The sequence below is a fragment of the Macaca nemestrina genome, chromosome 11 (genome assembly GCF_043159975.1).
Source record: "Macaca nemestrina isolate mMacNem1 chromosome 11, mMacNem.hap1, whole genome shotgun sequence".
Classification (NCBI taxonomy): Eukaryota; Metazoa; Chordata; class Mammalia; order Primates; family Cercopithecidae; genus Macaca; species Macaca nemestrina.
The window spans coordinates 77,072,881-77,086,723 of NC_092135.1; the positions used below are offsets into that span (position 1 = coordinate 77,072,881).

The 13,843-nt window shown below is 35.3% G+C and overlaps 1 protein-coding gene across 6 annotated transcripts in view; it reads right to left on the reverse strand.

Moving 5' to 3' along the window:
* LOC105499523 (SEC14 and spectrin domain containing 1) overlaps positions 1–13,843 on the reverse strand; it is a 157,789-nt gene that overhangs the window by 45,924 nt on the left and 98,022 nt on the right. For all 6 annotated transcript variants that reach the window (XM_011772114.3, XM_071073849.1, XM_071073850.1 and 3 more), the window contains 3 exons: positions 4,928–5,041; positions 2,915–3,012; positions 36–91 (listed from right to left, as the gene is read on the reverse strand). In XM_011772114.3, coding sequence (XP_011770416.1) covers positions 36–91; positions 2,915–3,012; positions 4,928–5,041 — 268 coding nt within the window. The remainder of the gene's footprint in view (positions 1–35; positions 92–2,914; positions 3,013–4,927; positions 5,042–13,843) is intronic.

Below are 13,843 nucleotides of genomic sequence, written 5' to 3' on the forward strand. Positions count from 1 at the left end.
CTGGATTATTATCACAAATATTTTTTAAATCTTACCTGTTTGAAGAACCGTTTCAGGATCAACCGATGGAAGAAAGTTTAAATCCACAGACCTGGAAAACACCAAAGGAGTAATTTTCAAAAGACATATTTCTATCAATGTAACTTTAAAAATTCCTTTATATATAAAAAATCAAAACAGGGGCACAAAAGTATGAAAATCTGAAGCATACCATTCTACCATGCTAACTTATCTCAAGCATAAGGAAGCCCATTAGGGAAAAGTAAATACTAGTAGCCAGAGAAATACCAACATAATAAATCATAAAATAACTACTTGGAAAAATATAGTTTACTGTTTTTAGTCATAATATTATTTCAAATATATCAAAGAAGTCCATTTAGTATTTATCCAATGAATATTTGTTTCAAAATGAAGTTTGTCATATAGTAACCCAGAAATTTAACATTAAAAAAAATGCATGCAGCCATCCTCCAGTCAAAACTTTATTTACCTACAGCAATCTTTGATAGCTGCAAATATTCTGTCTTATATTCCAGAGGGGTGTGTGTGTGTGTGTGTGTGTGTGTGTGTGTGTCCGTCCTAGCAGTTGTACTCTCTTCCCTAATCATACTTCTTGTGCAGCTGGACATCTGCCTTTATTTTCCTAAACACATACAGGAAAGAAAAGATGAAGGAAAGAAAGGGGACAAGGACCTTGCTGCTGTAACTGATCGGTCTTGTGCTAAATTTTTTGCTTTTTGTCAATTGATCTAGGTCCTCAGATGCTTTCTGAGGATTGACATAAAGAATGTTGAAAAAAAAAAAAAAAGACGGTTGATTAAAATTTGCAAGAGGAGGGACTCTATTATCTGGGATCTGGGGTTTAAAGGAAACTAAGCAATAACACGTGAGTTCCTTGCACGAGGAACTGGCAAATACAAGATTTTGATATTTCATGTAGTCATGCAAACCAGCACTTTCCAAAGTGTTTCCCAAAACACTGAAAAAGTTTTTTTTTTGAGACGGAGTCTCGCTCTGTCACCCAGGCTGGGGTGCAATAGAGTGATCTCGGCTCACTACAACCTCTGCTTCCCGGGTTCAAGGGATTCTCCTGCCTCAGTCTCCTGAGTAGCTGGGACTACAGGCGTGTGCCACCATGCCCGGCTAATTTTTGTATTTTTAGTAGAGGCAAAGTTTCACCATGTTGGCTAGGATGGTCTGTATCTTCTGATCTCGTGATCCACCCACCTTGGCCTCCCAAAGTGCTGGGATTACAGGCGTGAGCCACTGCACCCGGCCTGAACAAGATATGTTTTAAGGAAGCAATTAAACAGGTTTCTTTGCTGCACTGCTTCTTGAGAACCTGTAATCTGCAATATTCACAGTCATTCTCAAAGAGGGAAATATAGTCAACAGCATTAAGCTCTTTGACCATGGACTCATTTTCTATAGGCACCAACATGGGATGTCTTTCCCAAGGAATATAACGAAGAAACATCAAACTTACTCTGATGGACTATTCAGAAAGCAAAGAAGTCCAGCTAATTTTCATCAAGTAACTCATGATATTTTCAATTCCTAAACCACAGCATATATGTGTGTGTGATATCTACAGACACACAATCACATATTTATATACACAGACAAAATTTCATAATTTTACATTTTTATATGGCATCTATAGGACAGAAACATTCCTAACTGCTTGTGGTGACTTTAATCAGATTTACATTCAAACCATTTGTTTTCATATTTTGACTTTGTTTTAATCAAGATTTTGTTAAAACTAAGATCTTACACTCAAAAACTTGGTATGTGACTGTATTTGGATTCATGGAATAACAACAAGCATTTTATTAAGGTTCCACTGTATCTTCAAGGTCAGATTCAAAGGAGACAGGATGATAGGGAAGACAAGGATTCTTTCACATTTCCTAATGAAAAATTACTGTTCTAGTGACCAGTAATAATCAAGTGACCTGAATAGTTAATTTGCTTGCTAAAGTGTTTTTTATCTGAGGAGGGGGACTTGGCCTACCAACAGAAATGTGAAAGCTGACAAGGCTATAAATCAAGGAAAATCTGTTAACATGATAAATCTAGGTAGTTACATTCAGATAACACAACTCAACTATTACTTCATCGCATGTCATAAAACACTAAATTCTCCAAGTTGAATTCACGAATATCACATATTTTACAACAACAGAAAAAGTTCTATAAGCTAGACATTTTAGTGCTAATGTATTCAAATAAGGGTTATAATAATTGTATTTCAAACTGCAACTTTTTTCATATTCTTAGCCAGGAAAGAAGATAACTCTAAAAAGGCAGAAAATTGTTTCTTTTGAAAATATGTTCTTGAAACACTTTACATAGTGTCAGAAAAAAGTAAATACATTACTACTAATTTAAAAATGGACCAAGCGTGGTGGCTCACACCTGTAATCCCAGCACTTTGGGAGGCCAAGGCAGGCAGATCAAGAGGTCAGGAGACCAAGACCATCCTGGCTAACACGGTGAAACCCTGTCTCTACTAAAAATACAAAAAATTAGCCAGGTGAGGTGGCGGGCGCCTGTAGTCCCAGCTACTCGGGAGGCTGAGGTAGGAGAACTCATGAACCCAGGCATGAACCCAGGAGGCGGAGTTGCAGTGAGCTGAGATCGTGCCACTGTACTCCAGCCTGGGCAAGAGTGAGACCCCGTCTCAAAAAAAAAAAAAAACAAAAACAAGGCTTTTGTGAAGAAACTTTGATTTAAACCAATACGTTTTACACGTAAAGCAAATTCTCATGAATATTGTATATCAATTTTGATAGAATGAAGACTTTTTTTACTGTAGATTTTTTAGCCTGTATTAACAATAGAGCTATCTTTTATCAGATCAATTACAGTTTTGAAAGGATATAATTGCACGCCACTAGCCACCTACCTTTCTTTCTCTTGCTGATTTCCTTTATCACTTCCATTGTTAATCAAAGCAAGTTCATCTAATAATGATGTAGATTCCTTTGTAAACTTCTCAAAAACCTACAATATGAGTTTTATTAACATACTAAGAACAGTCTTAAAAATTAATATGTAATAAGGATCATCTGTTAAGAGCAATAGAATTGGCCAGCTAGGATTTGTTTTCCCTCCCTGGCAGTCAGTGCAATTCTACCACCAGAGCACAACAATGTACACAAGAGAAGACAAAACTGTTTCCTAAAGCAATGAATAGTTTCATGGATAAATAATTTTTAAAATTTAAATACATCAATAAATTATCTTCATTCTCCATTCAGATAAGTGTTTCTTTGAGAAACATTTGCATCGATAACAGTTCTAATTACATACATGTAATTTAGAACATGCTAAGTCTCTAATAACAGTTACAGAACATTTCTTTATGTTATTCTATCACCAACACATGTTGGTTTCATATAATAGTTGTTACATACATGCATATAGCATTAAAATTAGTTATAATTTTAATGATTTCTTCAAATATTTCTGAAAAGGAAATTTGCGCAAGTCTGTTTAAACGTACATAATAAAGTGGACAATCACTTGACTGACAGCACTTTTTAAATATGGTAGAAATAGGCTGGGTACAGCAGCTCATGCCTGTAATCCCAGCATTTTGGGAGGCTGAGGTAGAGGGGTTGCTTGAGCCCAGGAGTTCATGACCAGCCTGGGCAACAAGGAGACTCCATCTCTACGAAAAATAAAACCTTCGTCAGGCATGGTGGCATGCACTTGCAGTACCAACTACTTGAGAGGCTGAGTTGGAAGCACTGCTTGAGCCCAGGAGTTAAAGGCTGCAGTGTGTGGTGATCATGCCACTGCATTTCAGCCTGGGGCAAGACTCTGTCTCTAAATAAACAAACTGGGTGGATACAGAATTAGTTAACCATTCAGAGATAACCAAAAGTTCACTATTCTCCAAAAAAATTATCATTTAATCTAAAATGAGTTAATCTGACGTTTTTTCTTTCAGTAGTTGAATTTAAAAAACCATCAAATTACACAGAGTAGCAGATTTCAGAAGTCTAGATTGCCGAAGATGATACATTTTCACAAATGAAAATGTTTAATATGTCAAACTGCTCTTCAAGTTGATAATTCAAATTAATGTTTAAATATTCTCTGAAAATGGTAAAGCAACTAGATCACCTCAAGAAATTATGCTGCTGTTCGCTGGGAGCACTGGCTCACACCTGTAATCCCAGCACTCTGGGAGGCCAAGGCAGGTGGATCACGAGGTCAAGAGTTTGAGATCAGCCTGAACAACATGGTGAAACCCCGTCTCTACTAAAAATACAAAAATTAGCTGGGCGTGGTGGCGCATGCCTGTAATCCCAGCTACTCAGGAGGCCAAGGCAGGAGAACTGCTTGAATCCCGGAGGCAGAGGTTGCAGTGAGCCAAGATTGTGCCACGGCACTCCAGCCTGGGCAACAGAGCAAGACTCTGTCTCAAAAAAAAAAAAAATAAATAAAATAAAATAAAAGAGAAATTATGCTGCTGTTATTCTACTTTAAAAATTTACAACTTTTACTAATGCTATCAATGACAGAACAGTAATACCTAATACTTATATAGTGCTACTATATCATATCTGGTGCTATTCTAAATGCTTTATATGTATATTCACTTCATTTTACCCATAATCAGACAAAGGTAGGTACTCTTATTATCACCATATTACAGATGTGGAAATCAAGCCAAGGCAAGATTAAATACATTGTTGAAGGCCATACACCTAGCAACTAGAATCAGAATTCTAATAAGTAAGTCCAACTGCACAGTATTTGTCTATTATGTTATAATGTAGTATGCACATAATTCTCCATTTTTGTAAAAAGAAAAATAATCTATATTTTAATAGAATAAAATTATAAAGTTGTCAAAATATATCTTACTTCTATGCAATAACATTTTATCTCATTGTAATATACCAACCAGCCTCTTATTTAACCAGTCCATGTGATCATAGGTGAGACTCCCACCAAAATCTTCTGTTAATTGGCATGGTTCAATATAACGAGTCAATTTATTGGCAGACACTAAAATAACCTACAAAAAGGTTAAAAGAAAAGAAACATTTAGTAACCCCCTATTAAAGTCCATGAAAGTAACTGGGAGGTAAAATTAGGTTAAAATATGCAATGCTGTTTCCAACATGATGACACATTATCATTTACTTAATACAATATTTAAAACCAATTCAATAAGTTATAGATACCTGATAAAAAATTCACCAAAAACTTTTTCTAATACCACATTTTAAAAAACAACAGGTACCAGCAGTTCAGATGAAATATTTTCAAAAATATTTTATTAATGTTTCTTTGTAACAAAAATCAATTCCTTAATCCAATGAAGTAATAAAAAAATTTCACATCACCTTAAAATTAGCTAAGGACACTAAAATGATAAGCTCTATGAAGAGCAAATCCGGCGATCAAAAAGTTACCCATTTTAAAGTTTTTCTAATGTTCCTTTGATTATACATGAACAAAACAAGTCCTCCAGTTGTAGAGTATAACCCATGATAATGTATGCCAATATTTAATTTTTAGTAAAAATTAGGAGATCAGAGTATTTACAAACTTGAAAAGTACATTTTAAAATGCTAATCTTTTAACTCTAAACTTAAAAAGATTTCAAATACAAATTAAGAAGTACCTAAGAGACCATTGCAGAACTAAATAAAACTTCAGTGAAGATACACATGAATATAAAAGAAAATGCATCTATGGAAGATATTCAAACAGTAGTGTTAATACTAAATGATATATGGAAATGTGAATTTACCAAAAATGACTTGATAAGAAAAATAATGTGTCTGGCTGGAAAGAGTATCATTCCCACTCTCACAATAACAAAAGCCAGACAATCAGCAAAATTATAACTTTTTTTGGAACTCCTAAGAAAGCTGAGGTTACAGGGAAACCTGTAACTAGTTTGAAGTTGAAGAGAAGGTAGGCATCACAGAGAGAAAGGTGAAAGGGGCTACTACAGAGCGCATGTGCGAAAGTTTTGGAACTCTTCTGTATCTTGATTATGGCAAAAATTATGTGACTATATGAGCTTGTCAAATCTCATAAAACTATATGCTAAGGCATGAATTTTACTTCACATAAATTATACCTCATAAAACTGACTTTTAAAAAATTTAAAAAACAACTTGAGGACTTGTGGAAGAACTCAGAAAGAGACAAATGAAACATTCAGAAACAGACACAATATGTAAAACAAGGTACATCCATACTGTATATGAAGTTATAAACAATAAATAAGGAGAAATCACCAAGACTGCTTTGCCGAAAGAGGGGAAATTTCATCCTCAGGAAGATACCAAAAACACTGCATGAAAAATTCATGGAACTATGAACTCTATCAAATTTGAGTGCACAACAAATTGCTATTGATAACAATACATTAAATGGAAATTAATAGTCTTAAACATTTATATGAGGAAACACAGCCTAGTGAATGAGCTAAGTGACTCATCTAAGAAGTGAGGAGAGGAAAAAGACAGAATAAGTCCAAAGAAAATAGAAGAAAGGAGGTGAAAAATCAGAAGTAAATATAAATTAAGAGCTTACAGGGGCTCAAAAAAGCCAAAATTTACTTCTTGAAAAGACTAATAAAATAAACAAACTTCTGATAGGATGAAGCAAGAAAAACAAAGTACAAATAAATAATGGTAACAACATAAAGGAGAATACAATTTCATTGATAGCAATGGTTTAAAAGACATTAAGGATACAGGATAATTTTGTGCCAATACCTATAAACTTAGAAGAATAGACATATTCCTATTAAAAAGTGTAACTTATCAAAACTGACATAAGAAAACAGAATACCTACAACCAATGAGGTGAATCATTAGATTCTTTATGTTTTCAGTAATCGTGCTGTTAGTGATAGTTTTAGTACTGCCATTCTGCAATCACCTGATGAGGAACAAAGCCAATGAGTGAGATGGGATATTATAATTCTGCCATCCCCAACAACCTTAAGAAAATGGGATTTTTGGCAAGGGAGGAAGGAAGATGTGGGAGAGAAAAAGCATCCTTATGGTGCTCATTTTAAATTGGAATTATCAGTTTAAACTCCACAATGTATTTCATTTTAAATGAACACACACACTCTCTCTCTCTCACACACATTTATATGTATATGTATTTTCTAGTTGTGTCCAATGGAAGGTTTAGAAATAATGACCAATTTTGTCAAAATGTATACTCCTAGTATCCAGACTATGATCTCTGAGTACCATTTCTCAAAAAGAATCAGGTTTTACTAAAATAGCATTAGTCAAAAACAATTTTTTTAATAAAATAAAATAAAATAAAATAAAATAAAATAAAATAAAATAAAAGGAATCAGGGCTCCTTGGAGAAATGGAGAAATACACATGATGAGTAAGCTTGGAACACCTTACCAGACATCAAAAAAGCTATCAAAGACTACTGTGGTTGTGACGAAAGGATGTGAAAAGGCTTCTACTGACCAAAGATGTGACAAGTTACACATCAATAAGAATGATAAATGCCATGAATTGAAACATTAAATATGCTTAACTCAATGAGTGAATACTGATACAAAAGAAATAATCACCACTGGACTAAGCTAGAGAACACACTATAATGAAAACCAGACTGGGCATGGTGGCTCATGCCTGTAATCTCAGCACTTTGGGAGACCGAGGCAAGAGGACTGCTTGAAACCAGGAGTTTGGCTGGGCACGGTGGCTCAAGCCTGTAATCCCAGCACTTTGGGAGGCCGAGACGGGTGGATCACGAGGTCAGGAGATCGAGACCATCCTGGTTAATACAGTGAAACCCCGTCTCTACTAAAAAGTACAAAAAACTAGCCGGGCGAGGTGGCGGGCGCCTGTAGTCCCAGCTACTTGGGAGGCTGAGGCAGGAGAATGGCGTGAACCCGGGAGGCGGAGCTTGCAGTGAGCTGAGATCTGGCCACTGCACTCCAGCCTGGGCGACAGAGCAAGACTCCGTCTCAAACAAAACAAAACAAAACAAAAAAGAAACCAGGAGTTTAAGACCAGCCTGGGCAATGTAAGAAAATCCAATCTCTACAAAAATAAAAAATAAAAAAGTGTACTTGTAGTCCCAGCTACTTGGAGAGCTGAAGCAGAAGAATCACTTGTTTCCAGCAGTTAGGCTGCAGGGACCTATTACTGCACCACTGCACTCCAGCCTGGGGGACAGAGAACTCCACGAAGAAAAGAATGGAAGGAAAGGAAGGGAAGGAAGGGAAGGGAAAGAAGAAAGGGAAGGAAGAAAGGAAGGAAGGAAGAAAGGAAGGAATGGAGGGAGGGAGGTGGGGAGGGAGGGAGGGAGGGAGGGGGGGAGGGAGGGAGGGAGGGAGGGAGGGGGGGAAGGAGGGAGGGAGGGAGACAGACAGACCAGCAAATAAATAAGCATTTATTTCGCCTTTCATATATAAAGTGTATTAGGAAACCAGCAAATAAAGAGAAACAAGCATTTATTTCACTTTTCATATACAAACTGTATTACTGGATAGACAAATAATAAGTTTCTCATTATAAAACTATTACAGCTAGTAAATGAAGAAGGAATAACAGAACTAGATCATCATTTTATAATTTTTAATGAAGTAAGAGATCTAGACACTGAACATCAATGGCTACTAACATCACAAAAAGACAACTATTACAAATCTCATGATCAAGGAACACATCACCACCTGTGACGAGCCTTGGAAAAAGAAAATCAACTCTAAATCTAATCACTGTCTAAATCCAACTATCAATTTATAAAAATACATGTAAATTATACCACAGGGATACTTGCAGAAATAGGCAGACTACTGGAAACTCTATAGGGCAAACAATCTGGTCTCTTAAAAAAAAATGTGTAAGACAAAGAGAAGCTAAAGATTAAAAAGCTGCATTTAATAAACATATACAGAATCCCACAACCAATAATAAGAGAATTACACGTTCTTTTCGAGCAAGTTATGAAATATTTTAAAACTTGACTATATGTTAGTGCATAAGAAAGCCTCAGTAAATTTCAAAGGAATACGTATTACGATCACAATAAAATTAAGCTAGAAATCAATAATTAATCATATCAGCAATCCGTATTACTGATTTCTAATTCAATGCAGCCTCCGCCTCCAGGTTCAAACGATTCTCCTTTCTCAACCTCCCAAGTAGCTGGGACTACAGGTGCATGCCACCATGGTTGGTTCATTTTTTTTGTACTTTTAGTAGAGACGGGGTTTTACCATGTTGGCCAGGCTGGTCTCACATTCCTGACCTCAAGTGATCCACCCGCCCCGGCCTCCTAAAGTGCTAGGATTACAGGTGTGAGCCACCACACCCAGCCCACAACTCTTTTTTTTGGGATCCACAGAGATGCTTTTATACTAGGGAAATTAAACACAATCAGATCCCCGAAAAGAACTTTTCCTTTCTCCAAAAATGTCAAGCAATATATTAACAAGATATATAACTATATATACTAAAAATGAAACCAAGTAATATATATTTATTCTATGAGGAAATAAATTACTTGCTAAATTGAGCATGAATTCACATCTGAAAATATAAAATCCCAGAGCACTCTCTCCTGAAAATGCAGGCCAGACATGGTAGCTCATGCTTGTAATCCCAACAATTTGGGCAGCCAAGGTAAAAGGATTGCTTGAGCCCAGGATTTCAAGACTGCAGCGAGCTATGATCGTGCCACTGCACTCAAGTCTGGGCAACAGAAGGAGATTCTGTCTCAAAAAAAATACAAAATATAAGGATGGTCTTTTTGCTCCTCAATTGCATCTTATTTAACATAATATTCTATTTAAATACTGATGAAAATCTCTCTTTTGAAAAATCCCACTATCATGTCCCTTAATTATTTTTAATTTTCCACAGGTTACTGGGATACAGTTAGTGTTTGGTTACATGAGTAAGTTCTTTAGTGGTGATTTGTGAGATTTTGGTGCACCCATCACCCAAGCAGTATACATTGCACCCTATTTATAGTCTTTTATCCCTTGCTCCCTTCCAACCCTTTCCCCCAAGTCCCCAAAGTCTATTTTATCATTCTTATGCCTTTGTGTCCTCATAGGTTAGCTCCCACATATCAGTGAGAACACACGATGTTTGATTTTCCATTCCTGAGTTACTTCACTTAGAATAATAGTCTCCAATCTCATGCAGGTCGCTGTGAATGCTGTTGATTTATTCCTTTATATGGCTGAGTAGTATTCCATCAGATAGACAGATAGATAGATGTAGATATATATACAATATATGATATATATTAATATAATGATATATATATAATATAATAAAGACACAAACGAATGGAAACATCCCATTCTCATGGATGAGTAGAATCAATATTGTGAACATGCCCATATTGCCAAAAGCAATCTACAAATTCAACACAACCCCCATCAAAATACCACCATCATTCTTCACAGAATTAGAAAACACAATTCTAAAATTCATATGGAACCAAAAAAGAGCCCGTATAGCCAAACCAAGACTAAGCAAAAGGAACAAACCTGGAGGCATCACACAACCTGATTTCAAACCATACTATAAGGCCATAGTAACAGTGTCATTGTTTCTTTGTTTTCATATTCAGAATCATAGGATGATTTCATATTTAAAATCATAGGATGGTAAATCACAGGATGACTTATTTCTGGGTTCTCTATTCTGTTCCATTGGTCTATGTGACTATTTTTATACCATACCAATACAGAACCCAGAAATAAATCCAAATATTTACAGCCAGATGTTCCTTATATTAAACTTAATTTTTAATAATGTGTTATTGATTCACTTAACAAATATTACTTACTGGAGTTAAACTTATTTATCACAAGACGTGTGTTTTAGTGTTGGGAATGTGAAGATGAATAAGATATGCTTCTGGCAAATAAATTAGCTTTTCATTTGTTTCTTTGCAATATTTCTCTGCAATATTCCCGAGACAGTTGTGTAAGGCACAAAATGTAGAATAAAGTTTTCTGCTTTGTTCTAAAGCCTTTGTTGAAAATACCCTAAATGTTGTTGCTGCTTTCGTCATAACAGCATAGAGGGCCAAAGGCTTTACTAGAATACTCCAGATGATTTCCCAACCCTTTTACCAGGAAAAAACACCATTATTTTACAAATGAAAACATACAAAACTAGAAGCCATTCATTCCAGGGTTGTGCCCTAGTTCTGCCACAAATTCACTAACTTATGTAGAAGACAACCTAAAAGAATTCACCACTCCAAGCTTATTCCCCAATCTTTCGAAGAAGCCATCTTCATTAAATTATTGATGATGTTTCTTTAAGCTCTAAAAGGACTTAATTCTAATGAGTTGATATCTGATACATTTAATTTGGGCCATTCTCTCTAATATATTACCTGTCTTGTCCAATGAAGAGCACTTGTCACTTTTCTACCCACACTGGTTAGCCTTACCATATGTATTCCTTTCTACTTTTACAGTTCCTAAATGCACCAAAATCACTGATAAACATGTTTCGAGTTTAATGAGCCATAGGGAAATTTTCCAGTTAACAGCTACATATAACAGAAGTTTATTTCCATCTGAATAATTCTCTTAAAAGCTTTTTCCTAAAATGAACTTAAATGTCAACAGTACAGATTCGCCTTTTATGACATAACATATATTTAAGAGTATATTATCTTTTAATCAAAATAATTTTTTAAAAAATTCACCAAGATTACTGCTATTCTATTTTTACCTATGCAAAATAGTTTTAAATAAGGGAAGAACACAGTTATGGAGAGCTACAGAAAACTCATTTTCTCCATTATTATAAAACATTTTATATAATCCACATTCTTATAAAATTCACTGGTGGCTATTAAAAGTTAAAACAGTAGCCCTGCCATGTAGACATACAGAATTTTATCAACACCAAAGGTATCTCGAAGTTAAACGTATGTGGGGGAAAAGCAACAGTTTGAACAATCAGCAGACTCACAATCACAATAATTTCCAATTAACGACTTACAGAACTATCTACTGTGATGAAACATCTCAGTTTCCACTGCAATAATCTCATTTTTGTTTAAGAGGGTGAAGGTGAGGAGAAAGGGCAGAGTAGGCTGGCTAAAGAGCAATAAATGTTTCCATTTTACTAGAAACATTATTTTAGAAAAAGAATGAAGGGAAAAGACATTTAAGAGTGTGCAATAGTAGGAAACATCTTATTCTATACATATGCTTTTCACCTAACAATCACCTTTATAAAGTGGGTCAGGATCAGCATGTGTAAGAGGAAAGAGAATCCCTCCTTCCAATGCACTGCAAAAATACACTCTGTTTACAAAGGTGAAAAACTGTCCACCTGCCTTTGGAAAATTACACCACTTACCAGGATACAACATATAAATTACAGACAACTGCTTCCCAGAGGACAAACCAAGTTTGAATAAACAGACAATTCAACTCCACTCCAATGATGGCAAACATCACAGAAGGGTGTGATTTCACCACTGTGAATTTGCTTGAAAAGAGCAAATTCAAACGTGCAAGCAAAAGTAAGAAACCATTTGCAGGGTGGGATTTAGGCCTGAAGTAGAACTGGAATGTTGAAAAAGGAAGACTGTGTAGAGATTTCTAGATGTTTTAAAAGCAAAAACTCAACGTGAAGAAAACAGAAAAAACTGACACATTTCAGGGTAATGCAACAAAACAAAATTAGGAATCCCAGACTAGGTGATTTTCTATAAATTGTTTCATTACAGCTTTTAAAATTACAAAATACTGGTAGGGCTTCCTATATTCCTTTCTGTTACAGCTCTTGAAGAGACCACTAAACTTTCACAGATGGCAAACCTATATGAAAGTTTAAATATAAAGCAATGCAAATCAAAGGATCAGTTTTATCTTATGGGAAATGTTTTATTACCTGGCAAAGAAGAAAAAAACAAAGAAAGAAACATAATGAAAATAATTTTTTTTTTTTTTTTTGGTAAGAGAGTTTTGCTCTTGTCACCCAGGCTGGAGTGCAATAGCACGATCTCAGCTCACTGCAACCTCTGCCTCCCAGGTTCAAGCAATTATCTTCCTCAGCCTCCTGAGCAGCTGGGATTACAGGTGCCCACCATCACGCCTGGCTAGTTTTTGTAATTTTTTAGTAGAGATGAGGTTTCACCATTTTGGCCAGGTTGGTCTTGAACTACTGACCTCAGGTGATCCACCTGCCTCAGCTTCCCCAAGTTCTGGGATTACAGGCGTGAGCCACTGTGCCCAGCCCATAATCAAATTTTTTTAAAGTCTAGCATCAGAGAGCAATCATCAACTAAAAATAAGAAAAAAATTAGAAAAGATTCCCCCTCAAAATCATATTGAGATCACATATTATGAATAATTCATTTTATCCTATGATTCTAAATATGAAAATGAAGAAACAATGACACAATTGCTGAAAATTCTAAAGAAACATTTTCCAAAGCTATAAAAAAAGCTTTGAAAATCTTTAGGGAAGTGATTAATGAATAAGAAATAACATTGTGAATTAGAGCACAAATACTGAAAAGTACAAAATGGCACAAATATATATAGATTATATTAATTTAAAAATTATATGGTTAATTCTTTATTATCTTCTGCAAAACATTCTTTCAAATATTTATTGACATTGTCACCTGTTTTAATTAAGTGACCAATTGATAGAAACATCATATTCTAACTTAAAGACAAACCTTCTTTAAAAATAAAAAATTCATTGCCCATGGAGAAGATGGAACCACAAACTCAACATTTTCATTTCTCAGAAAAATATTTAAAAGAGTAAATTTTCCAAAAGTATCCAGCATTTCTTTAGACTAGCCTATTGTG